General features: G+C 37.8%; 1 protein-coding gene across 2 annotated transcripts in view; it reads left to right on the forward strand.

The window, feature by feature from the left end:
* LOC121420049 (dual specificity tyrosine-phosphorylation-regulated kinase 1A-like) overlaps positions 1–18,533 on the forward strand; it is a 44,746-nt gene extending 26,213 nt beyond the window's left edge. Inside the window, exons 1-8 of one of the 2 annotated variants that reach the window (XM_041614575.1) lie at positions 1,561–2,906; positions 7,220–7,367; positions 8,572–8,858; positions 9,221–9,367; positions 10,353–10,490; positions 12,797–12,927; positions 14,470–14,642; positions 15,482–18,533. In XM_041614575.1, coding sequence (XP_041470509.1) covers positions 2,757–2,906; positions 7,220–7,367; positions 8,572–8,858; positions 9,221–9,367; positions 10,353–10,490; positions 12,797–12,927; positions 14,470–14,642; positions 15,482–16,284 — 1,977 coding nt within the window. In that variant the 5' untranslated portion in view covers positions 1,561–2,756 and the 3' untranslated portion in view covers positions 16,285–18,533. Of the gene's footprint in view, positions 1–1,560; positions 2,907–7,219; positions 7,368–8,571; positions 8,859–9,220; positions 9,368–10,352; positions 10,491–12,796; positions 12,928–14,469; positions 14,643–15,481 lie in introns of those variants that run through there. The other variant, XM_041614574.1, reaches the window with a different exon arrangement.
* Positions 18,534–26,228: the final 7,695 nt, after the last annotated feature.

Raw genomic sequence — 26,228 nt, forward strand, 5'->3', positions numbered from 1 at the left:
CTCATGAATAAAATAGCGTATCCTACCATGGTGACAGGCGTCAATTCGGCGCACTGTGACAAAAGCGCTCATCAGCATTGGACATTTTTCATACACGCGCCCAATTCGCCCTAAATTTAGCGTAATTTATACAGGAAATCTACATAAACCATGGATTCAACCGTGGGTTTTTAAAACCACCTTTGTGATTTCAGGCCAATCTATTTATCCATGCACAATATATCCTTTGTTTACAAAACTTCCAAAAGGTGACCAAAAAAAATACTTGATGAATTGGACGAAAGGTATCTCTTTTAGTGCCTGAAGTAAGTCGAAGACAGTGCTGATCTTACGAACATAAAATATGTCAAAGTCAATATATTTACTGATCTGTCAAGAAGTGCAAAGAAAGTCTTTGGAATGCAAGTAAGTTGAAGATTGCTGATCTTTCATGTGCAAAGATTTTTTTTCTGAGCATAAAAGAAGTAAAAGACAAATGTTCTTTTAAGAAGTTCTAGGAAGTTACTGTTGTAAGAGCATTAAGTTAGTCAAAGGCAATGATCAAGCAGTGCATTTCAAGAAAAGTAACTTCCTTGGAGTGTTAAGTAAGATTAAGACAATTCTTAGCTTGCAAGTGGTATGGAAAAAAGTGATTGGAAAGTTACCTTCTTAAAGGACACTGTGCCAAAGATAGTACCAACCTTTTAAGAAGTTCAAAGAAAGATTATCTCCTTGCTATATACTCTTTTCAAAAAGAGAGAAGTTATTTTTTTTAAGAACAGAAAATATTATAGTGACAAAACTTGGCCTCTGGTCTGAAGCTATCTAATCACTGTTAGAGGATTACTAAATCATTCAGTCCTTAGGATTAGTGATAATCCCTCACCAATCAGGATCTAAAATTAACCATTGGACTAAAATGTCCTTTGTCACAAGAATTGATGAGAGTACAGGACATTCCCACCAAAAATGCCATGATCATTATCATAAGCCTCTAAAACTTGGTAGCTTTATATCAAGGTTTGCTTCATAGGTGGAAGAGGGGTTGAAACAAGTAAAAGAAAAAGTTTCTTGATAATACAACAAAGCTTTGTGAAAGCTGGTCAGGTGTAGACTACAGAATATGTTACTTGAAAGAACAAGGAATAAGGATTATGCAAGTCCCACTTGCCAGACCAATTGGAACTAACTCTGCTAATCTATAAAGGCAATAGGTGAGTGGAATAGAATACAAAGAAATCCTTTATAACTGTATTATATTCTATTTGGGATAATAAGTATAGAGTTTCTGTCTGGTTTTCTGAATCTGCAGACGAGAAAGATTTTGAGAGGTAATGCTGCAAGACTCGCTCCAAGTCCATCTCTATGAAGATTCATTTGAAAGTGAATTCTACATATTTTTCATCATGAAATAATGCAGAGTCTCAAACCTCCAAAGAATTGCATTTGCTTCTGTGAGCTTGGATTGTAATACTTACATGTACATGTATTACAACTGAATAATAAGCGCTAAGCTTCTTGGGAAACCTATGCTACTTAAACAGCTTGTCAATGGTTGGACAATTCTTACCTACCCTAATCCTTCACCCACTACAATGTACTCACATACCTGTCAAAGAGCCTAGGGTATCCAGTGGTCAGGATTAGATGGGTTAATCTCTCAATGAATACCAGTTTGACCAGTCAAACTTAGACCAGTGACTGACTAATTCCTTTCAAACGGCCTCTTCTCCAATCCATAATTCATTCTTTCATTGTGTGGCACCAAGTTGCAAAGGACATGATATATCCAGTGTATGTTATTGCAATCCTTCACCAGAATGTGCTACTGCAGTCCCACCCACAGGTTTATTTGTTGGGGAGTTCTTGTTCCGCTCTGCTCCCGTAGTACATTGCCCTGCTGCAGTGTCAGGGGGTCGTAACAGGTCCAGACAAGTTCCAACTTGAATCGCTGCCCACGGAGCACATGTTTGTGGAATGCATGAAAACCCTGGAAAGTTACTGAAATGCCTCATTTTTCAAGCCGAGGGCCAATCACAAGCATATTGGAACCAACTACCTCTCTCTATGATGTGCCTTGGAATTATTTTGGAATAATAGTCCTTGGTGCCTTAATTTCTCAATCTTCGTGATAATTTCTGCATCAGAAAAAAGTTTCCATGTATTCTGGTTTCTTGTGATTTCGTTATGCCTTTGAAAGGACTTCGCATTTTAAGTTCTTAGGATGTGTCAGAAATGTCATTCTCGTGTGTTTATGTGCGGGATACAGATGTAGTGAAGTTCTACGAAAGTTGGATTCATGTTGGATATACCCTTAAACTTGCAAATTGGATACCAGAAAAATTAATGGACATATTCATACATGTATAGTGCCCTCTATTGTTTAATGATTTGGTGATGACTGACTTTGTACTTGATTTTTTTGTGGAATAACTTAGACAAAGTACACATTAGAATTTCAAACTTCCTAGATAGAAATAAATTGATGGTTGCCTCGATCTTCCAAAATTGGTACCAATGCAGAACGACAGTGCCCTCTATCATTGATAGTACAATTTATGACTCTAACTGAGCATTGTGGGATCTCCTGTCAGTCAAAATTTCTTGCAAAGTTGCGAAGTGATACAGAAGTCCGAGATTCAAGACGTCATGGTCGTTTGGATGGCGATGTTAACTGTTGGCCCGAGACGTAAATAATCAAATTAATCATATCTGATTGATTCAAATCTGTAAAAACTCAATCACACAAAAATTCCTGGTAATTGCCAGACCAAATCATGAGGGATTTGCTTGACTTCGATTTGTTCTTTTCGCTGTGGGACGATGATTTGGTACGGAAACCAAAGACCTACCAGAACATCTATGAGGAGGGGATTCTTTGGAGATACCAGATCATTTCTGTGGTCGGATGCGGTGCTCATGGAAAGGTACAGAGTATACTTCGTTGACCCCTGAAAATACAAATTTTTGTGCGATCCATGTGTGCATTCCATGGGGGGGGGGAAGCTCCCCCACTTAACCTCATCAGACTTTGCGGAGTGCTTTTGGATTCCTGATATGTGCGTTTGGATTATTTGCTCAGCAAGAAAGTCACCAGATTTAAGGAGTCTGATGTTGAATATCATCTCAAATTGATTTTTGGAATTTAGAAAATATGATTCAACTTTTTCAATTATATGCCTAATTTTATGCCAAGAGCTACCATAGGATCTTCACCTCTAAGCAATTTCTAAACCTCCGTTCCAAAGAGAGTGCAGATATCGCCAAAAGACCATGACACTTTCTTGATATTTCAGTGGTCTTTATTAAAGGGTCCCGAGTGGTTGATCATATTAGCCAATATTGCTGTCTATTTTCCTTCATTCTTTTTTTACAACCCAGCATTAATGAGAATAAATTGTTTCCATAATACAACTGGAAGCTACCAAAATCTCTTGTCTATGGTATGCTTAAATAGCACTCATGAATGAATTGAGAACATTATATTATGACCTTATTGGTGGAAGTGCAATTGGAGCATGCACCCATCAAATCATTTAATTTGCTATCATAACAGATGGCGTGGTAGAATTTAGATCATAATGATATTCTACCCATCTGCCTTGTCCCCGGCACTCAGGATTACAGCTTGTCCTGAAAAATGTCCTGAGAACTCCACATTATCTTTGATAGAATTAAATTATATAGGTAGCGGGAGGGGAGGTAGGGGCTGTACTTGTTATTCAATAAAAATATAAAATACTTATCTGAATACAGGGAAAAGAAGTGCACGGGGGCTCAGCGATTTCGCCCCCTGAATGTTCTAAAGACAGAGCTGCCAAGTAGTACTGATTTTACGTATTTAGTACTGAGAATATTTACTGATGGTTTCATGCAAAATACTGATTTCTCAAGTTTCAGTTTGTGTTGTCCTATGGTATTCCTGTGAAAATAATAATTTCCTCACCAAAATACTGATTTTCAGCCTTGAAAATACTGAAATGTTCTTGTTCAGGTTGGCAGCTCTGTAAAGAGCTCTGGAAACTAAAAAAAAAATGAGCCCCTAAAAATCCCCATTTGGTGTAAAAAGTAGAAAAATAATTTTTAAAAACGGTTGGTTTTATTTCCTTCAATGTATTTACTGTAGCAGTTGACAATTCTTTGATGGTTTAATTTTCATATGCATGCAATTGCCAACATCACCAAAGTTCATTTAAAAAAATCTGTATATTGCCATTACTGGACACAAGAACTGTTTTAGAATGACAAATATAACACTTGAATTTGCTGGAACTGGAAGAGTTGATAGGGTGGGGAAAATATGAAGGCACTTGGTTTCCGCAATTCGCAAAGTGCATAATGTAGAGGCTGAAGTAGTGAGACTAGATTCACTATGTACTGTGGCTGGCTATTTAATACAGACAGAGCATTTTACACCTAGTCTTAACTCTAGACCTGTTATCGGTTAAAGTGTAAAATATGAGTCTGTGGTTGGAGACTACCAAATATTTGTGCAGTTCTGACTACTTCAAATTATTAATGGAGAGTGGGAATCGTTTATTCTTATCTTATACCCCTTTCATAAACCCAATTATGCGGCTAATAGCAGCATAATTTGGTCGTAAAATCGGAGGAGGACCAGAGTTATCCGCATTATTTTAATGCAGCTATTATCCGCATAATAGCAGCATCAGGGCCAGATTTTGACTTTATGAACGCATTTCCAAATAATGCGGATAATTGCCATGATGCGGTCACAAGGTCACCCTTTTCCAACGCAACCGCATCAGAGGGGGGTGTGTGCGGTTGCCATGGCGATTATCCTCCTTTTTCAGGACGGGCGCTTGTAAAAATAGTGCGGATTATTTTTGGAGTTTATGAACAAAATTTTTATTGAATTATCCGCATTACTCTTAGGCGGCTAATTGGAGGATAGGTTTATGAAAGGGGTCTTACATACCAGTGGTGTTTCATGAAGCTGTTCGTTAGACAGGTGAACCTTCCTCACTTGCTAAACAATCACTGATGGAACATATATAATGGTGACTATCATTTACCACAAGAAAGGATCACCAGTCAGTCATTCTTGAAGTCACTCTTAACTTAGGAACAGCTTTTAATATGAAACAGCCCTCCCTGGGAGCCGTTTCATAAAGCTGTTTGTAAGATACATGTAAGAGCGACTTTAAGAACGACTGGTGAACCTTTCTTACGCGCTTAACCATCGCCAATGTTTCTACTATTTACCACAAGAACGGATCACCAGTCGTTCTTAAATACCGTGTTTAAACAGTGACACGGCTCGGGGGTTCGACACGCGAGCCGTGCTCAACACGGCAATTTTATGCTGTGTAAACGCGATCAGTGTGATCCGCGAGCCGTGTCGAACACGGCTTTTTTGATCCGCCAAAATCGTAGGTTTCAACCCGCGAGCCGAGTCAGACTTGGCAATTTTTTCGTGTGTAAACAGAAAGCCGTGTCGAACTCTCTTGACCAGGTCACTGCGCGCGCTTTCACTTTTGGCATTGTTGTTGTTCGCACGGACAAGATTCGATTCCGGCGGTGAATTTCCCGCGTTTAATTTGCAACGTCATAATTCTTCTTCCGTTCGAGATCCGCGAGCCGTGTTGAACTCGCCTTTTTATATGTACGTATAAATGCGATCTCTGATCCCTTCTTCGCAGTGTTCAACCCGGCTCGCGGATTCAACACCCGAGCCGAGTCAATGTGTAAACATGGTAAGAGTCACTCTTAACTTACGAACGGCTTTATGAACACCCACCTGGTCCACCTTTTTGGGGGACTATAAGAAAATTAGAATCATCTATTGAGTGAGGTTATGTAGCTGGGTCATCAAAGCCATTCAAAGATCATTATCATGACATGAACAGATGAATCCTAACGGTCTATGTTCTAAACATAGCTTATCAACGAGGTATGACGTAGAATGTAGGTCTAATGTCAATACATGGGGAACAGTGTTCAAGCTAGAGATCTCTTAGTAGGTGGATTCAGACCGCCTCAAAGTTTGTCAGTTCCAGGTATTCTCTGATCGGGAAATTAAACCCGATCAGAAAATACCAGGTATTTTGGTAATGTGAAAGCACACTACACGTAATTTCCCCAAAAGAAAGTACCCGCTAAATAGTAGGTACTTGGCGAAATTACGAGAACTTTCACAGGGATTTTTCCAAGGTCGCTGGTATTTTGGCAATGTGAAAGCAATTTACGGGAACTTTTAGCCCAGCGTGTTGTTGCTTATCAGCCCATAATGCGCATGCTCGTAACTTCAGGAACTTATCCCAAAGGGTATGTTTCGGGGCGGTGTGAATGCAGGAATGGGTATTTTTTAGCCAAAAAAGTTCTCGTAATTTAACGGGGATTCTTATGATCAAGGCAGTTTGAAACCACCTCTTGTTACTCTCAATTTCATGGTAATATAAATTCCCTTTTTTAGGCAGAGTTACTTGTCTGAAAGCTGAGGTGAAAGAAAATAAAGTAATGAAATAATTGTTTATCAAATAAAATATAATAATATAATTTTATAAAATAGTAATAAAGTAATTTTTATCAAATATATGAATGCTTATTGTAAATTATACAATAAAACAAGATTAAAGAAGCAATTATAAACACAAGTAAATTTAAAGTAAATTTTCTCCAAGAAATTTGCATAATGTCCTTTGTATTAAACAAAGAGAAGCACACCGACTTTTCAAGCAAACGAAGAATGTACATTTATGAATATACATCATCATCATAGTTGGAAATATTTTGAACAAACGAGCATAATAGATGTTGACAGTACTGGCTTTCCATAGTTGTGATTGATTGGATCAATCACAACTCTTTAAAAGACGGATCCCAGGGCCCCATCTCACACAGAGTTACGATTGATCCAATCAATCACAACTATGGAAAGCCAGCAACATCTAAAATACATGTTTCATCCAAATATTTTATAGTTTTGAGGTATATTCATGCATTAACTGTTTTCTTGACAATGCAGTATGCTTCTCTTTGTTTTCAAAGGACATTGTGCAAGTTTCCTAAGGAAAAAATTATGACACTGATGGATTTCCTTAGCGTTACGATTTATTGGATCAATAGTAACTCTATGGAAATCTATCCGTGTCATAATTCTTTCTCCAAAAAACTTGCAAAATGTCCTTTGTAAACCAAGGAGAACACACCAAATTGTCATTAAAGAATTCATGAATCAGTTGGTTAATGTTCCATTCTTTATTTGTTTTCTCTTCAGGTTGCGAAAGCATTCGACCACCAAGAGCAGGAATATGTTGCAATAAAGATCATCAAGAACAAGAAGCCGTTCCTCAACCAGGCACAGATCGAGGTCCGACTTCTAGAGCTCATGAATAAACATGACGCTGACAGCAAGTATTATATAGGTATGTAGTAAACACTGATTTCATGAGAAAGTCTGTAAAACAAGGCTTAGTTGTCAGTATATCATCAAGGATCTAGATCTGGTACAGTTACATAAACTGAGTTTTGTGAAATCTTGAAATCTACGCTGAAAAATGTTCAGACTGAAGATCCACAACACAGATAAGCGCACATGGGACAGTGTATAATTACTGCTTTGAATGTCAGGCCCGACGCTCTACGCGAATCCTGTGCTTATTTGCTGATTTCTCAGCAATTACACAATTTCACAATTTCTTCCAGAATCCTTTGGCACATATGTTTTATTTATACAAACAGACACTTTGGTGGTCATTTCATTTGATTCTGTACGAACTCATTTTGATATTGTTACCAAAACTAGCTTTTACCTTTAAAGCTCATGATTAAACATGCATCCTGATCATGCTCATGAATAAACATGATGCTGACAGCAAATTTTATATGGGTATCTCATGAATAAACATGCTGACAGCAAGTATTATATAGGTATGTTCAGCTCATGAATAAACATGTTCCTGATTATGCTCATGAATAAACATGATGCTGACAGCAAATTTTATGATGTGGAAAAGGTTCACTGTGGTGAAGGATTGAGTAGAAGAGTAGTAATCAATATGTTAAAGCTCATGAATAAACAATATGCAGACACAAAGTATGGTGTAGGCCTGTTGAGCTCATGTATAAGCGTGCTTCCTTATATATGGTACATACTGATGGCAAGAATTGTGTAGGTATGTTGAACTCTTAAATAAACATGCTTCATCTATTACATATTCATGAATAAAATTGATGCTGAGAGCAAGTATCGTATACCGGTAGATAAGATGAGCTGATTAATAATAAGCATGCTTCCAGTTTTAACATGCTCATGAATAAACATGATGCTGACAGCAAGCATGGTTTAGGTCCGTTGAGCTCTTGAATAAACCTGTTTCTTTTAATATTAACAAGCTTATAAATTTAAACACACTTTGACAACAAATATGATAGGGAGAGCTCATGCATAAACATGACACAATTAAACCTGATTTCAAACCTGTCTGATCAAATTTCAATTTAAGAATTGTTTAAGAAATGTTTTTAAGATGCAGTTTGCTGCATTATAAAACAAGCAATCCATTCATTCACTGGCTATGATGCACATATCCATCTATTAAATGTCATTCTTCCTCTTCTGTTTTGTAGTTAAACTGAAGCGACACTTCATGTTCCGAAACCATCTCTGTCTCGTCTTCGAGCTTCTCTCCTACAACCTCTACGACCTCCTCCGGAACACCAACTTCCGGGGCGTGTCTCTCAACCTGACCCGCAAGTTCGCCCAGCAGATGTGCACCGCCCTCCTGTTTCTGGCCACGCCCGAACTCAACATCATCCACTGCGACCTGAAGCCCGAGAATATCCTCCTGTGCAATCCCAAGCGAAGCGCGATCAAGATCATCGACTTTGGTAGCTCCTGTCAGCTCGGACAGAGGGTAAGGTTTCACGGAGAAGATCCTTATAAAGGATCAAATCTCTAAATTGTCAGTACTGTGGGAATCTGTTTATGGATGGGGATTATTTGACTCTATATTTGAAGTTGGTCCAAGTTGAAATATTTGAAGCATGATTCCAAAAGAAGCGCGATCATCGACTTTGGTAGCTCCTGTCAGCTTGGGCAGAGGGTACCTGATTTTTTCATGATTCCTTATGGAAAAAAAAAAAAACGTTCAAATTGGCAATACTTTGGGGTAACTTTTTGACACTATTGCAACAATGCTTCACACAATTCTTGATCTGTTTTCATGAAGTTTGTTCGCTTAACTGCTTCATTAATGGTTTTATTTCCTTTATCCAGATATACCAATATATCCAGAGTCGGTTCTACAGGTCGCCAGAGGTGTTATTAGGTATATCATACGACATGGCTATTGATATGTGGAGTCTGGGCTGTATACTGGTGGAAATGCACACGGGTGAACCACTCTTCAGTGGATCAAATGAGGTAAGAAATATGGATAGGTGGTTGGGTGGGTGGATGGATGGATGGATGGACAGACAGGTGGAAAGATAGATAGATAGACAGACAGACAGACAGATAGATAGACGGATGGACAGACAGACAGATAGAAATTAGATAGATAGTTGAATTAAATAGATAGATAGATAGATAGATGGAGGGACGGATGGACAGACAGACAGATAGAAATTAGATAGATAGATAAATTAAATAGATAGATAGAAATTAGATAGATACATACAGACAGAGATAAACAGACAGATGGATGGATGGAAAGAAAGAAAATATATAAAATGAATAGAAAATAAATATTGATACAAAACAGATGACTAAATGAATAGATTAATGAGGGATCTATGGATTTATTGTAATTTTGGCGATGCCATTGCTTTTCTACAACCACTCACTCATGGTGCATAAAAAAACCCTGGCATAATCGGTTTTCTCATCTGTTATTGAATTTCAAAACTAGGACTTCGTTCTGAGGGTTAAAGTGATTGGTTATCATTGGTTTGACTTTTTAAAAATCTGAGCTAGAAGGTCACACTTGTCACCTGTGTCTGTGATATGTTACAAAAATGAAGCCCAGAAAAAATTGCGTTCGAAAATAATTATTTAGTGCTTCAAAAATTGAAATATAAAGTGACCGGAAACACCATCTTAATTTCACCCCGTACACTTATGTGTACTATTTAGGTGCCTATAAGATGCCTATTTACAAAATCAGGATTTGCCTTGTAGTTTTAGCTTTTCATTCTCAATAATGGTTGTTTTCAGGGTTTATTAGTTCTAATACATGCACTTGTACACATGTTTCATCATGGTTTGAGAATTTTTTAAATCGGCTGCACAACAAAGTTAAACAATACCTTTAAACTTTCTTTCTTTTTTCTTTTTTTTTTCGGGATGGAAAGAAAGAAAATATAGTTCTGAGGGTTAAACTTTCTTTTTTCTTTTATTTTATTTTCAGGTTGACCAGATGAACAAGATTATTGAAGTGTTGGGGATGCCACCAACGCATATCATCGAACAGGCTCCGAAAGCTCACAAATACTTCATCAAGACAGAAAAGAACTGGGTACTCAAAAGAAGTCGGGATGGAAAGAAGGTAAGTTTACAATCAGTCGTTGTTTATTCATCAAATTGGTGCTCTGCAAATTGGCAACACTAATACTAATTTCTGCACCCATTGCTACAATGTTTGTTTCATATTTAAAAATTGAGAAGAATTTGGTACTCAAAAGGAGTCGGGATGGAAAGAAGGTAAGTTTACAACCAGTCGTTGTTTATTCATCAAATTGGTGCTCTGCAAATTGGCAACACTAATACTAATTTCTGCACCCATTGCTACAATGTTTGTTTCATATTTAAAAATTGAGAAGAATTTGGTACTCAAAAGGAGTCGGGATGGAAAGAAGGTAAGTTTACAATCAGTCGTTGTTTATTCATTAAATTGGTGCTCTGCAAATTGGCAACACTAATACTAATTTCTGCACCCATTGCTACAATGTACGTTTCGTATTTAAAAATTGATAAGAATTTGGTACTCTGTATAGAAAGAAGGCAAGTTTGCAATTATTTTTTTTTTTTCATTCAAATTGGTCATCGGCAAATGGCAACATGGATTCTTATTTCTTCACCAGTTGCTATGTTTGATTATTTCAAAATTGAGAATAATTAGGTCTTCAAAAAGCAGTCATGTTGAAAAGAAGGTAAGTTTACACTTAATCATTGTTTCTTCAACTTGGTGCTCGGCAAATTGGCAACACTGACACTAATTTCAGCATATGTGTTGCTATTTTTATAAGAATTGAGAAGAATTTGGTACGTAAAAAAAAGTTGGGATGGAGAAAGAAAGATACAAATTAATCATGTTTCCAAATCAAATTGGTACTATCCAAATTGGCAACACTGATGTTATTTCCTGCCTGCGTTTCTATGTTTTGTTTCATGTAAGCCATGCACGTGATCAGATTACTTACAGCCAGGTACTACCGAAAAGCTAATTGCCAATTTGTATGGAAATGAAGGCATGAAGCTTTTCATTATTGCCAATTTGAGGATCCAAAACGTGAGCGCTACCTCTTTTTAAAATTCATGTGTCAAACCTTACACGTTGTTTTGCAACAGAAATAGGTGCGGTTAATAGCTTTTCGCTTTTTTTGTACAACCTTTTCTTTGTTCCCCTCTTTTCCCTCTTCTTTATGTAAAGTTCAGTATATTCAACCACACACAGCTTGAACTAGGAAAGGTTGTCCGTTTCCAGGGCTCTTTTGGAGCATTTCGAGGGCAAGATCGCCCCGAGCCCCCATGCAATGTCTTCTCTGCCTTGAATCAGTACACATACCTCTCTTCTCTTGACCTCTTCAAAAAACATCTCAAAACACACTTTATATTAACTTGTCTTATGCCATCAACAGTGCTTTGTATCCTCTGGAAAAAGCGCTGTATAAATCCAATTATTATTCTTATAAGTACAACCCAAGTCCATCTCGCTTCATGAAATGGAGTGATACACATTGGAAATTGTTGCATATACATGAGTCCATCGTGTGTGTGGTTCATGTCCCAAAAGTCCACCCAGAAGAGGCAGTAAGGAATGAAATGCTGAACAAAATCCCAAATTGAATATAAACAAAATCTTTTTGGTAGTTGGTTTTGTTTTTCTTGATTCATTAAAAATGAACTGAACTATCAGAGACTTGGGACATTTTGATATTAATGTAGACAACTACAATTCTTCTTATAGTATCATTCATTTTCATTCAATCATTTTCCATTAAAAATAACATGGAACTGTGACACTCCAGCATTTGAGCAAATTTCAGCGATTTGGGGTTTTGATTTTTCAGCAAAATTTCAGCTTATTTCTAGCTTTCCTCTGTTTAAAATGATGGGAGCTCTTCCAATTACAACACTTCAGCCTTTTTCAGCTCTTCCCATTTGAGATCCCCCACACTACTGATAAAACAGGAAACGGATGCCAACCCTTTGTCAACTGGAACTGGGTGGCACCTGTTCAAAATCTATGGGAATTGCAGTATTTAGTATTCAATAAGTTAACAAATTATGCATTTGAATGTGAAATTGATGCAGGACACTGGATATGCAGGAACTCAAGTTTTGTCATCAAACTTTCAGTGGTGCTAAAAAGTTAGTAACCCCACTAGAAAATGCACTCCTTCATGCTGAGTGTTGAATGTAGACAACAATAGCGTGTCTCCATCACCTGACTTCACAATCAAATATCTATATTAAGCATGACAGAACTTGAACTTTTTTGAATATGTCAATTTTCTGGTGGGGTTCGCTAACTCTTTAGTACCGGTACCACTGCATCTCTATAACATAAGGCCACTATGGCAGAAACTTGGTTTCGTAATCAATATTTCTTTCTCTTCTTTTGTGACCCAGTACAAGAGTCCAGGAACGCGGAAGCTCCATGATATCTTAGGGGTAGAGCTCGGAGGCCCCGGCGGTAGGAGAGCAGGTGAACCGGGTCATACCGTCTCAGATTATCTTAAATTCAAGGACCTCATTCTAAGGTGGGTGTTTAGTACGATAGGGGGGAGGGCCGGGTGTTTCACAAAGATTGAGAGTTGACTCAGAGTCGCACTTAAATGCTGAGTTGCTTGACAGTATAAAAGGCATGATGGCATTGGTCAGAACATGCCGAGAGGAAGCGCACTTCTGTGTATTAATCGATTGAATTGTGCGTTGCATATCATGTAGGCTTCACTCTGTGAAACACCCCCAGATCTGCTAGCCATTATTTAAAGAAGTAAAAGGAAACTTGATACTTTTATTTTATTGAGCATAAGAAAGGGGGAAATGCAAATTATAACATAACAGCAGCAAAGCAAGTACAAATATTAACAATAACTACTATTTAAAACAAAATGGGGGGAGAAGAAAAGAACGTGATCAAACATTATTGGAATATTTTCTATGAAGTTGGCTTTTATATCTCCTTTTGAAAACATTTAATGATGGACTAGAATTAAGAGAAAGTGGTGTAAATTGTTCCAGATAATTGGTCCCTAGAGTACAATTCCTGGAAAATCATATGTATTTTTTGCAGGATGTTTAAGTATATTTCCCTAAAAATCAAATATACATGCATTATATTCTTTCAATTTTCTTATGTAGGATGTTGGGCTAGAATTAACAGAAAGTGGTTTAACCCTATCTAGGCCGGGGGGGGGGCCTCGGAGGCCCCCCTCAACATATTGCGCGATATTTTCGCCGTGCGAAATTTTTTGACCGCGCCGCTCGCTGACATTTGACTTTCAAGTCTTGCGCAACTTTTGAGACCAATTTTGCGTCACCCGGGTACGTGGTTCCGAAATTACGCAACATTATGTAAGTGCATGTCAGACCGGAAATTGCTCAAAAACGTGATTTTGTGTACAAAGTCAATGCAAATTGTGTTTTCAACCAAAATTCATAAATGTATGATTATTTTTAGTTTTTCTAGTCTAAATGTATTCATTTTATGCTTTTTATGATCAGAGAAGAGTCCCCAACAAATTTCATTGAAAAAACAATGAAAAACAAAAGGTAAAAAAAACAATGAAATACATAAGAAATAGCAAAAAACAATATAATACATAAGAAAATGATTTGATATCACAATTTTTTTCATGTACACTTGCTAAGGACACCACAAAGAGTTTCTATACCAAAAATTAGTACATTTAGAGCTTTATTTAGGGAGTTAGAGGGAAAAGTATGATTTTGCATACTAATTACGCATAAATTAGCATAATCACTTAATAGCGATTCGCATGAAATAAATTACTCTACAATCTTGTAGATTATGCCCCAGGCAACCCGCGTGCCAATTTTCGGCGCGATCGCGCGGTCGACGGCCGAGATCTTAGGGGGGGCCTGGGAGGCCCCCCCCCCCCCCCTGTCCATAGGAACTCCCAAAATACCCCGGCCTAGATAGGGTTAAATTGTTCCAGATAATTGGTCCCTAGAGTACAATTCCTGGATAATCATATGTATTTTTTGCAGGATGTTTGAGTATATTTCCCTAAAAATCAAATGAACATGCATTCTATACTTTAAATTTTCTTATGTAGGATGTTGGAGTATGATCCTGCCGTCAGGATAAAACCCTACTATGCTCTCCAGCACTCCTTCTTCAAGAGAACGGCCGACGGCAGCACCAATACGTCCAATAGCACGTCGGCAAGTCCAGCCATGGACCAGGCCGGTAGTCCGCCTGCTGAGCACTCGTCTGGGTCAAGCTCAGGTACGCAAGAATAGAAACTTGAAAAAAAAGATTAATAATAGTAATAATAATAGCCAATTTTTATGTAGCGCTTTTCATAGAATGGCTCAAAGCGCTTTACAGCATATTATTACCCCGGTCATTGAAGAGTGCACAATTTCCACTCCATGAGGAGCATTCCTTGCATTCATCGCAGCCTGATAATGGCACTGGCAAATTTAAACATATATCTTTAGCATCCTACCGGGTAGCCATTTAGCACATGGGTCGAGAGTGGCAAAGTGTGGATTAACGCCTTGCCAAAGGACGCTAGACAGCAGTGGGATTCGAACACACGACCCTCTGTTTACAAGGCGAGAGTCAGAACCACTGCACCACGGCTCTTCCCTGGATATATATATTTTGAAAATTGACTTTGAATAAATAGATGAAGAAATCGATTGATTGATTTATTCATTAGAATGTCAGCTAGCACAGCAATACTTGAACTCGGGTTTAAAGTTGTGGTTTAACTATGGATAGCCAATTGTTACATAAATCACTAACGGAAGAGATATCATATTTCAGCTCATTTGGCTCTCAAGTCATTTATAATTGTCTCGGAAGTATAAATAGATGACTGTCTTCACCATCGATGAATCAGGAAAGAGCACAGTAAACATAAGAAACATACAACTTAATAAAAATTTTGATGTGTTTGGCTTCCCATAAGTTTAGCACAGAGACCATGGTCTAAGTTAAACCTGACTTCAGAGTACAGGCCAATTGGGTACACAAGAAACAAAATCTTGAAAATAAATGAAATATATGATGGATATAGAAATTAAATGCATTCTGTAATTTATTTTGTTCACATTCAGGAGGGGCTACAGGGGGCTCCAACCACGGCTCTGGGTCCGGTGGAAGGGCGCAATCTGACCCCACCCATCAGAATAGCACCACAAACCACGCCCTCGGACACCAGCACGCTGGCAACTCATCAGGAACTATGGACTATGAATCTATGTCATCGCACTCCAGCTTGACTTCGGGGATGTCAAGCGGGGACGTAGTGTTTGCGTCATCGTCGAGCAGTGCTCGTGGACACTCTAGCTCGCATACGTATCCCCATCCCCACTCGCACAGTCGCAAGCACCACCATCATCACTCGTCGCATGGACATAGCCTCCCGTCGCCAGCTGCTCCGGCCAGCAACGTGAATTTATCTCAGACTGTGATACAAGCTCCCATAGTGACAATGGGTATCCCGACGATACCAGTGACAATGGGGATGCCGCATGTGCATCAGGCTGGTATCGTCACGACGCCGGGTTACGTGTATTCCTCGCACAGTTCGCTGGAGAATACTCAGAGCAGCTCGTTAAGTAGTGGTTCGTTAAACATGCCTATGGGCGCTTATGCAATACCGACTCACCACCACCCGTCGTCGTCGACGCAACAGACGCTTATAAACAATCCCCATTTACACGGGACGACGACGGGAACGGGGGGTATCGCGTTGACGAGTAATGTGAGCGGGACGAGCAGCGTCCCGTATGCGTTCGCGTTGCCGGTGCAGTCGGCCGTGAGTACGGGGCTTGTGAACTCTCAAACGACGAGGCAAGCGGATGATTCGCCGATGGTGGGGGTGTGTGTTCAACAGAGCCCGGTAGCGTCGCATTGACACCTGCTGAGGACTCGATCTCATTCACCAACCTTTTTAGGACCCTTTGGTAGTTAGTCGGCTTACACTTCTGAGAATCCCCCCTTGTACCGGTATCGCGAATAGATGTCGCCCTCAGGCTTGTTGTGGTGGTGGTTATATATCTCGTCAAGCTTGCTATTGCTTTTGGAAATGTAGTCAACGAAGTCATAGCTCCGTGTCTGTAGAAACATAGCAACAGGAAACGTCCAAAGACTTGAAAGACATAGCGAAGAATCTCAATAGGATCACGTCTTGGCTGTACATGGCTCAGGTAGCAATATGATACAATTAGGCATCATCACCGTGAATTTCGCATCGTCGTCGTGATCGCTACAAACTCTGGTTACAACGTACCCCATCGATGAGAGGAACCCATCTCAGGAGCCGTCTCCTACCTTTTCCCCCCTCTTCATAAACGTCATAAAACCTCTTCCTTGTGGATGTTTCCTAGAAGCAGATCTGCAGGCTGTTGCAGTTCTCACTACATCATTAACTATGGAGCACCATTGAATTCCCAAGAACTCTACCACTCTAATCATCCATAGAATGTTATGCCTCGCAAAAGGTACATTTATAAATCGGTGTCCCATGTGTTTAATCTCTTGAGGTGTCGGAATTCTTTGAGTTGGCAACACCAGGCTGCACAAGATCAGATCCTCAAGAGATTACAACACTACCCGATCTCATACATTACCATTACCCTAAACAGTTAGGAGCAGGATGGCGGTTGAAAAACCCCAGTGTTTTAATACATTTGAAATCTTTTTATAAATATGTTAAATTGATGTAAAATGTGTTTTTGTAAGAAAATATTTTTAATTGTGCCAACCCTGAACGGTCGTGTCTGTTACCAGACCTTGGGGAGTGTTTCACAGATCAATTCATCGGTCATTTTCATGGACAAGCTTTTATAAGCTACTCGAATCCTTGTATCTGATTGGTCAAAAATAGATTTGTCAGTGAAAATGACCGACAAGACAATCTGTAACTTTTCCATGGGAGTGTTTCACAAATCGGTTCATCATCAATTTCTTCAGACAAACTGTTAAAAGCTACTCAAATTCTTTCATCCGATAGGCAGAGATCAAGTTTGTCATTCGAAATCACTGACAAGACATACTGTAAACCCCTCTCTTGGGGGAAGGTTTCACAAATTCAATTCATCATCAATTTTTACAGACGAACTGTGAGAAGCTTCTCGAATCCTTGCATGTAATTGGCTAATGGCAAATTCATTCATAAATTGTCAGTGACAAGACATTCTGTGAAACTCTCCCCTCATTAAACCCTTGCCAGGCTTATGCATGAACATTCCCCCTGTATCACGGATGTATTACACAACTTGTATGAACACCCCACGTACCCTGCTACTAAATTATATAGCACCATCAAACATATACCTCACACGGAACAAGGTCAGAGAATATTTTGTTAATTGTTCTTGGAGGTTTGAGTTCAGATTAATTGGAGTTGCAACTATTTCTCGTATCGAAAATGTATATTGCATCATCAAGGATTCACTTTTACCTCATATGTAGAAGAAAACTTGTGTAAAACATCGTTTGGCTGAATCGGTAGTTTTGCAAAAACAAAAAAAAATGGATTGACAAAACGGACTATTTTCTGTATATTTTTAAAACATCTTACCTCGATTTTAACAAATATAAAGTCTTTGAGACTGTTTCTGTTACTACTCATGAGTAAATGAGTTTTTATTGAGAAACCACTTAACGTCGTCTGCGTCTCAGATGTATGGAAATTTCAAGAAATTAAATGTATTCAGCAAAATAATGACACGATCACGGCCTTCCATCAAACGTTATAGAGTTCAAGATTTTATAATGAAAGATATTTCATAAATATTAACCATGCTTTCAAAATAAAGGTAAACAAGAATAAGTGTAACGAGGGGAGGTTTTCATGAAAGGATCTGTCTGATGTTTTGTCTGACAGTTACTATAGTAACAGTCTATCTCTCACACTTCTCAGTCAATCAAAATCAAGGAAGGTTGTCACATCTTACTTGTTGGACAAATGAAATACTCTCTCCAGAGGAGCTTTTCATGAGACAGATAAGTCAGTGAAAACTGTTATAAGCTACCGAAATCCTTGCATCTTATTGGCTCAGAGCAAATTCATCAGTGAAAATCACAGAAAAGATTATTCATGAAACACTCCCCTGGTAATTATACCTTGTTTTACCTTGGAAGTTTAAAAGATACTTCAAACTCCGTCAAAATCTTAAAAACAACATAGCTAAGAAGTCTGTTTTAATATGATTGAGCTTTTAATCATAAAAAAACGTTGCAATGCAGCTGAATGTATATGTTTTTCTTTATTTCACTCTATTTCTCTATTTTTTCCAAAATCAGTATTGAATGGATTATTGAATATTCTGAATTGCCCCTTAATTGAAATTGAATCTATTGTATTGACCTTATGGGTTTGGGGACTTTAATATTATAGTATTCAGGGAGTTTGAGGTCCTAAAAATTGTATTGGAATTACATGGAAAGGGGAACATGTCGCGATTTAATGATAAACTTCTACTTCTTTCCGGAACAAGTGTTCTGATGTTGTGCAATTTCTTTTTTAATTACAAGGTCCCATATTTGTTGATGGATTTACAATATGGGTCTCGTAACACAAAGGTTAGCAATTAATCGTACGCTTGATTTTCATGATTGATTGTACAATGTAGTCAATGCGATCAATCGTAAAAGAATGCTGTACGATCATTGCTAAGTTTTGTGTTGCGGGCCCGCTGATGTGTGCTCCGAACAGGTTGATGAAGCGGGCGGCATGCATGCATCAGCATTGTGAATTCAGAGACAAACTGTCGGGTGCGAAATCAAAAGCTACAGTATGGAAAATGAAAATATGGGAGTTTCTCGTAGCAAGGAGTACTCCGCCCTTTGTTTTTAAAATACAGCATTTTAAAAGTTTTGAAATTGTACATCCAGGTTTTTATGGGGTTTTTTCCAGTTCTGGAGGTTAGATAGGTATTCTTGCCAATGAATGATTTTTTTTTTAATCTTTTGCTCTATTTTTATGGTGTCTGTGAACAAAACTGGAGTTGTAAAAGAAAAGTAAGAGAAAAATGAAAAAAATCTACCTCCGTATAGCCCCATATATTCAATTTTCCGTAAGTATGTGTTCTGTGATGATAATACACAGAAACGGTGTCCACATCTCTGATGTTGATCTCAGTCCTGCACCTTTTTTATTTTTTAATGTTTCTCATTGTAATTGTCAGAACAATTCCATTTTAATAAATTATACCTTAATGTCACCACAAATTTTAGACAATGGGACGAATACCCCTTTCCCAGTCCATGTTTTTTAAATGCTGAAAGGGCATAAACAATTTTCAGCAAATACCGACACAAAAGTCGTTTGATGGGTTCGCAACGAGAAATGGGTAGGTCTCTGTATTTTTTAAAACGGTGGTACAAATGTATATTTCATAGTCCATTTTTTTTTTACGAGTCACACAGGTAAATTCTAATGATATGTTGGGACTCCTCAAGTCAGTTCCGGTGCAACTCTATATTCTCTCTCTCTCTCACTATCTCAATACATAGATGTAGATAGTTAGGTTCGTACGGTTTAGGTGAATTTTTTATGTGATGTTGATCAGATTACCTCGAGTATGAGATGTACGCTTTTCCTCTTCTCCAAGTCACTGTTCTCCACCATTATTTATATATTTGTCCCTGCATTCTTATTTGGCTGCCTGCCTTGTTATGTTGTATCTATTTATTTCCTCTTTTCAAATTTTCTTCATGTTTCATCTGTCTCCTAAAGCCTATTTGAACTTTAATTACCAGTTTCTCTCTTTCTATCTCTCTCACACACTCATGGACTTTGTGCATGTACTTGTTTTTATCTTTATTCTTAATGCTTCAAGCTCTTTGTTCTTTCCGCATTTCCATCTGTTATTCTTTCTTCCCTGTTTGTTTTCCACTCTTAACACAGTCCTTGCCCCTCTATCTATCCATCCACCTACATACTTACCTACCTTTATATCTGTCTATCTGTCTATTTCCCTATCGTTCACTCTTCCTATAATTCACCACATTTTATCTCTCTTTCCACCTATCTACCTATCTATCAATCCATCCATCTATCTATCCATCTATCAACCCATCTATCTATCGTTCGATCTATCTAATCTATCGCTTTATCTATCTACCTATCAATCCATCCATCTATCTATTCATCTATCTATCCTTCTATCTATCTATTTTATCTATCTATCTATCCTTCTTTGTATCAAACTCTTATGTACATTGTAAAGATGAGAGACTTGTAAAGATTAAAAAGAGAGATTTACGTAGATGAAAGGAAAGGATTCTGTACAGAACAGCATACGTGTTGTACCTATTTTTTGAATCATGTATATAGTAAATTATGAGGTCGGGTACGAGACAAAACAAAAAAAAAGTTGAAAATGTTATTATGAATATTATGAATGGCAGATGGTTTCCACGGTTTTAACAGATATATTGATTATTTTCTCTTTTATTCTACGCTCACATTTCCTCTTGGTTTTAAATTATCTATCAGCTATTGTGTCAATTGTTTGTTTTTTTAGTCAGATATGTTGCCCCCCCCCCCACATTGTATTGAACATTTTGCACGATAATTTGTTTTTTATTCTTGATTTTTGAGGTTTTAATATTGTAGAATTATGCATGGATCATTTTCTTTTTTAAATAATTTGTAACTGATGATATGCATCATGGTTTTAATTTGCGATCACTTTTTATCTGTTTTTTTTTTTTTTACATTTTCAACCCACACGTATGCTTCAGGGTTTATAGTGATACAAGAATGTTCATGTCATAGAATTTAATGACCATATTTCATATTTTTTTATTTACAAAAATCAAATTAAAAAAAAATGAAAATTTTAACTACTTTGCTGTTTATGCATCCACTGCATGATTAAGTGCTAAAACTAAGATCTACTGGGGGAAATGTGTTCATGATCATCATTATTGCGGAATATCTTTATCATCATTATTTCATAGAATTGCAAGCAATATAGGTGACAACACCTTTCAAACATTTGAATAATTAAGTATAGAGCACAAAATACTTCCTTTTAAAGAAGTTACTTTTTAAGATTTCCAATTTTGAGAGAGACTTTCTCTTTCTGAGTAGATAGTGGGTTAGTTAAGATTATTTTTCCAACACCATGGGTGGGGGGGGGGGGAGGTTGCCGGTGTACACGGCTTGTTAACCTGTCGCATGTACATTTAGGTGCTCTCTGTGTAAATGGTATTGGAAATACAGAATAATGATAACAATAGCCAATTTTTATCAAGCGCTTTTCCCAGAATGGCCCAAAGCGCGTTACAGCATATTATTACCCCGGTCATTGGATTCATTTCAATCAAGCACGAAAAGTGCACAATTTCCACTCCCTGGGAGCATTCCTTGCATTCGTCGCAGCCACATTATGGCGCTGGCAAAATCAAACATACAATATCTTTCGCATCCTACCGGGTACCCATTTAGCACCTGGGTCGAGAGTGGCAAAGTCTGGATTAACGCCTTGCCAAACGACGCTAGGCCGCGGTGGGATTCGAACACACGACCCTCTGTTTACAAGGCAAGAGTCAGAACCACTACACCACAGCTCTCCCACATTATTATAGAATTATTATCACATAGAATATTAGATGTCAATGAGTTAACATAAGTGTTCTGGATAAATGATGAGTTAGATTGGAATGTAGACGTTAAATCCTGAAGCATATCGTTTGTTGGAACTTTTCAGAAAATGCTTAAAAACCCTTTTCTGAGATTCTTTCTGGTAACTTTTGTTTGTTTTGCGACTTTATAGTAGCAACTTACCACTGCCCGTTTTTCAACGCATGTACAAACACACCAACACGTTCACGACTTTGTAGCGATAGCGTTGTAAACTCACTAGATTATTTATTCACGTTATTCTCTTTTCTGCATTTTCATGTAAGAACACCATTGAAGAAACCATGCGATAATGAATGGGTATCATTGATGTGTTCAGGTGTGAGCCGGTTTGCGGTTTGAATAACGTTTCTTTGACGGATGTCATGTGGTCGTGTAATATGTATAACCGGTAATCATTTTGAATACAATTTGTTATAAAGCAGTAGCGGAATGTTAAATTTGTGTGTGGAAATCAGTGGTTACGACTGAAGCGTCAGAATGCAAACTTTATCATAATTGTTCCATACTGGAAGCCAGTGATGGAAGTAGTCTTGTTTGCAGGCTTCGAAACCACACTACCGTTTTAAGAGGACATATCACTTTGTCGATGTGAGTTCAAAGACATTATCATAAACCAATCTGTTTTGCAATTAAGTCATGTTCAGAAGTGCAGATTTTTTTCCCAAAAAACATGGGCTGCATTTTTCATATTACATTTTTTTATCACATAGCATAGAGCCAAGTTGGTACATTCAGACATTGCTTGATGAAACGTTATTTGAAACATAATTTAGTCATTTTGAAAATTGATTGTGGTATGAATGAAGAGGAGGAGGACTTGTATTTCAGCCCACATTGCGCAATAAATTGTCTTGTAGTACAACCGTCTGCAGTAGTGTATTTGTAGCCTCTGTCTATAAGCTAGCCTGTGGACTGGTGACCAATTTCTCTCTAGTAGTATTGTATAAAGCTGTACTCCCATTGCAATCTACATTGTGACTTTTTACCACACTGGGCATTAGCTTTTTAAATGTATTTTCAAGAAGACAAGCTGCAAAATTCACAAAATTACTCTATCATGATGTTTTTCTCTCCCCGCCAGCTGTACCGAAATGTGACGTCAGTTGCCATGGTGTCATGGCTGGCTGACGATCATCTGTACACATTTGTCATTTGCAAATGACTGATTCATCTGAAAAATAGGTTGCAAGCGATCAAATTCCGATAGCAGCCGTTTACTCCTGTGCGAAACAAGCTTTCATTTGGCAGGTTCATTTGTTTAGAACCAGGCCGCTCTGACACCATGGCAACTGACCTGATTGCTTCGGTACTCTATATGTGTTTCAATCTCAGAAGGGTTACTGATTTCCCAATGTCTTACAGAAGAACATTTCCAATGAATTTCAGCTCGGTATAAATGGAATTTTTGAGAATTTTTTTACGAGCAACGAGCATTATGTTAGAAGTGTTATGTAAGGAGAAAAATCAATAGGATTGCTGACTACGACCAAGATTTGACCCTGACGGAAACACACCAAATGTCTCTGATTTATAAAAGAAAAGTGGCACCTCCTGCCTCTGGCCAGGCACTAGGCCTATTAGAATGGAGAGTCTTATAATGTTATACAGGGTTTGTTCAACATCAGCAATGTCAAAATCAATATCTGTAAGTCATAAACTAGATAAACTGCACATTTCTCATATTACACAGTTATGTAATATGTTCTCTTATTTTCTTTTTGAGGAAGGTATATCTGTAATATTCCTATTAATTATATGAAAAATAACTTGGAAATGTTACTCTGTAAAGCAAGGAATTTTCCCGCGTTTTCCTAGATTCGTGCAGATCGTATCCACTGACAAAATTTAGGTGTACACAATTTGATTCTTTGTATGTAACTGTGTAGGCCCATCCTGTTTCCACTGCACCAGTGTGTACATTTGTGTGCATTCATGATTAAGTGCAAGTGGGGTTGTGCACCACACCTGTACGCAGCTAGTTTTTGTGCCGCAAACGAATATGATGCAATCCTGTCACTATCCTTTTTTATGGACTCCCTTGTAGATATGTTCTTTTACTTTTTATTTTTCCTCGTCTCTTTTTAGAAATTAATGAAATTATCGCGAATGTAATCTTTGAGGATTAATATAGGAATGGCAACAAGTTTTAATGTGAATTTTGGGGAGTTTTCCATCCATAACGGACACCTTTTTTGTCTTGTACATAGTCATCTATTATCAATGTGCTCAATTAATTAAAACCATTTCTGCCATCAACAAAAATTCTATTTTCAGGATACATTTCTTGCATTGGTGTCTCATGATGGTGGTGATGATGATGAAGATGTTGATGATGATGATGATGATAATGATGACGGTGATGGTGATATGATGATGTTGATGATGATGTTGATAATGATGGTGATGATGGTGATGATGATGATGATGGTGGTGATAGTTATGGTGATGGTAGCGGTGATGATTATGATGAAGATGATAGTGCCAATGACGGTGATAATGTTCAGGATGATTGTAATGATTATGGTGATAAAAAAGATATTGGCGGAGATGACAATGTTTTTGGTGATGTTCGTGATGGGGATGATGAGGAGGATGGTGATGGTGATGATAGTGATGATGATGATGATGATGATAATGGTGATGATGATGATGATGATAATGATGGTGATGATGATGATGATAATGGTGACTATGACCATGATGATGATGATGATGATGATGGTGATGATGATTATAGTGATGATGATGATAATGGTGATGATGATGATGACGATGACCGTGATGATGGTGATGGTGATGATAGTGATGATGATGATGATGATGATAGTGATGATGATGATAATGGTGATAATGATGGTGATAATGATGGTGATGATGATGATGATGATAATGGTGATGATGATGGTGATGATGATGATGATGATAATGGTGATGATGATGATGATGACGATGACCATGATGATGATGATGATGGTGATGATGATGATGATAATGGTGATAATGATGGTGATGATGATGATGATGATAATGGTGATGATGATGATGATGACGATGACCATGATGATGATGATGATGGTGATGATGATGATGATAAAGGTGATGATGATAATGATGGTGATGATGATGATGATGATTATGGTTATGATGATGATGGCGAGGACGAGGAGCATGATGTCGACAATGATGGTAGTTATGATGCTGATATAGATAAAAACGAAAACCTGGAAAATAGTTTCGTCCAGAAAGCCGAACCAAACCAGAATGTAACCACTGTAACTGGGGAAACTATAATGTATTTGACAAAAGAGGGCAGTATATAGACATTTGCTCCAGAGCAGTTATTGCATTGACGCAGCATACTTCGTAAAGTTTTCAAAAGAGCACTTATGATGATAAAACTGAATACAAATATGACCATAGTAAAATGAATGAAATCTTTACAAAAAAGACAATTTATTCATTCGTCTTGAAAAAGGGCCGATTCTAGATCATTCCTTGTACAATATTCATTTTTTTAATTTATTAGTTTGGTCTCCATTTCATTTTAAGATTATGCACACAGGCTCGGCTCAATCTATCCATTTCATTTTCACAGCAAATTTGATAAGTATGCCTATAACGGACCACCTGTCCATTTATTTAAGATCAAGGTAGCCTAAATGTCTCATGTGACACACACATTTTTTTTTCACAATGTGTGTTGTAAATAATTCAGAAAACATTTCCCTAAAATTTTGAGGATCATTCATTATTATTTTTGCTAGGGGTTCAAACTTTTATGAATAAGTTCTATCAATTACCTTACTTTTCAGAGAAGTCACTTTTGAACAGAGATAGGATTCACAAAATTGGAACGTGCACTGTCCAAAAAAAATAAGTGGATGGCGGGGGGGGGGGGCGATGTTCCATGCATGAACCCAACAGCAAGAAAAGGGGGGGAATGAGAATGATAGGAGGAAAATATTTTTAAAAATAAGAAAAGGAAGAAAAAGAAAGGTAGTAGATTAATTGAATATACATGTATAAAAAAAATCAGGGCATTACATAAAACAACCGATCCCAAAAAATGGCTTGCGCTTCGCGCTAACATCGCCATGAGTAAGTTAATTATCTGCTCAAGAGGATAACATGGGACTTAAGACAAATTATTCTGCTTGAGTTTCCAGTTTCATTATTTTGTTTCAGCGAGAAAGACATCC

This window comes from Lytechinus variegatus, chromosome 8 (assembly GCF_018143015.1).
Source record: "Lytechinus variegatus isolate NC3 chromosome 8, Lvar_3.0, whole genome shotgun sequence".
NCBI lineage: Eukaryota > Metazoa > Echinodermata > Echinoidea > Temnopleuroida > Toxopneustidae > Lytechinus > Lytechinus variegatus.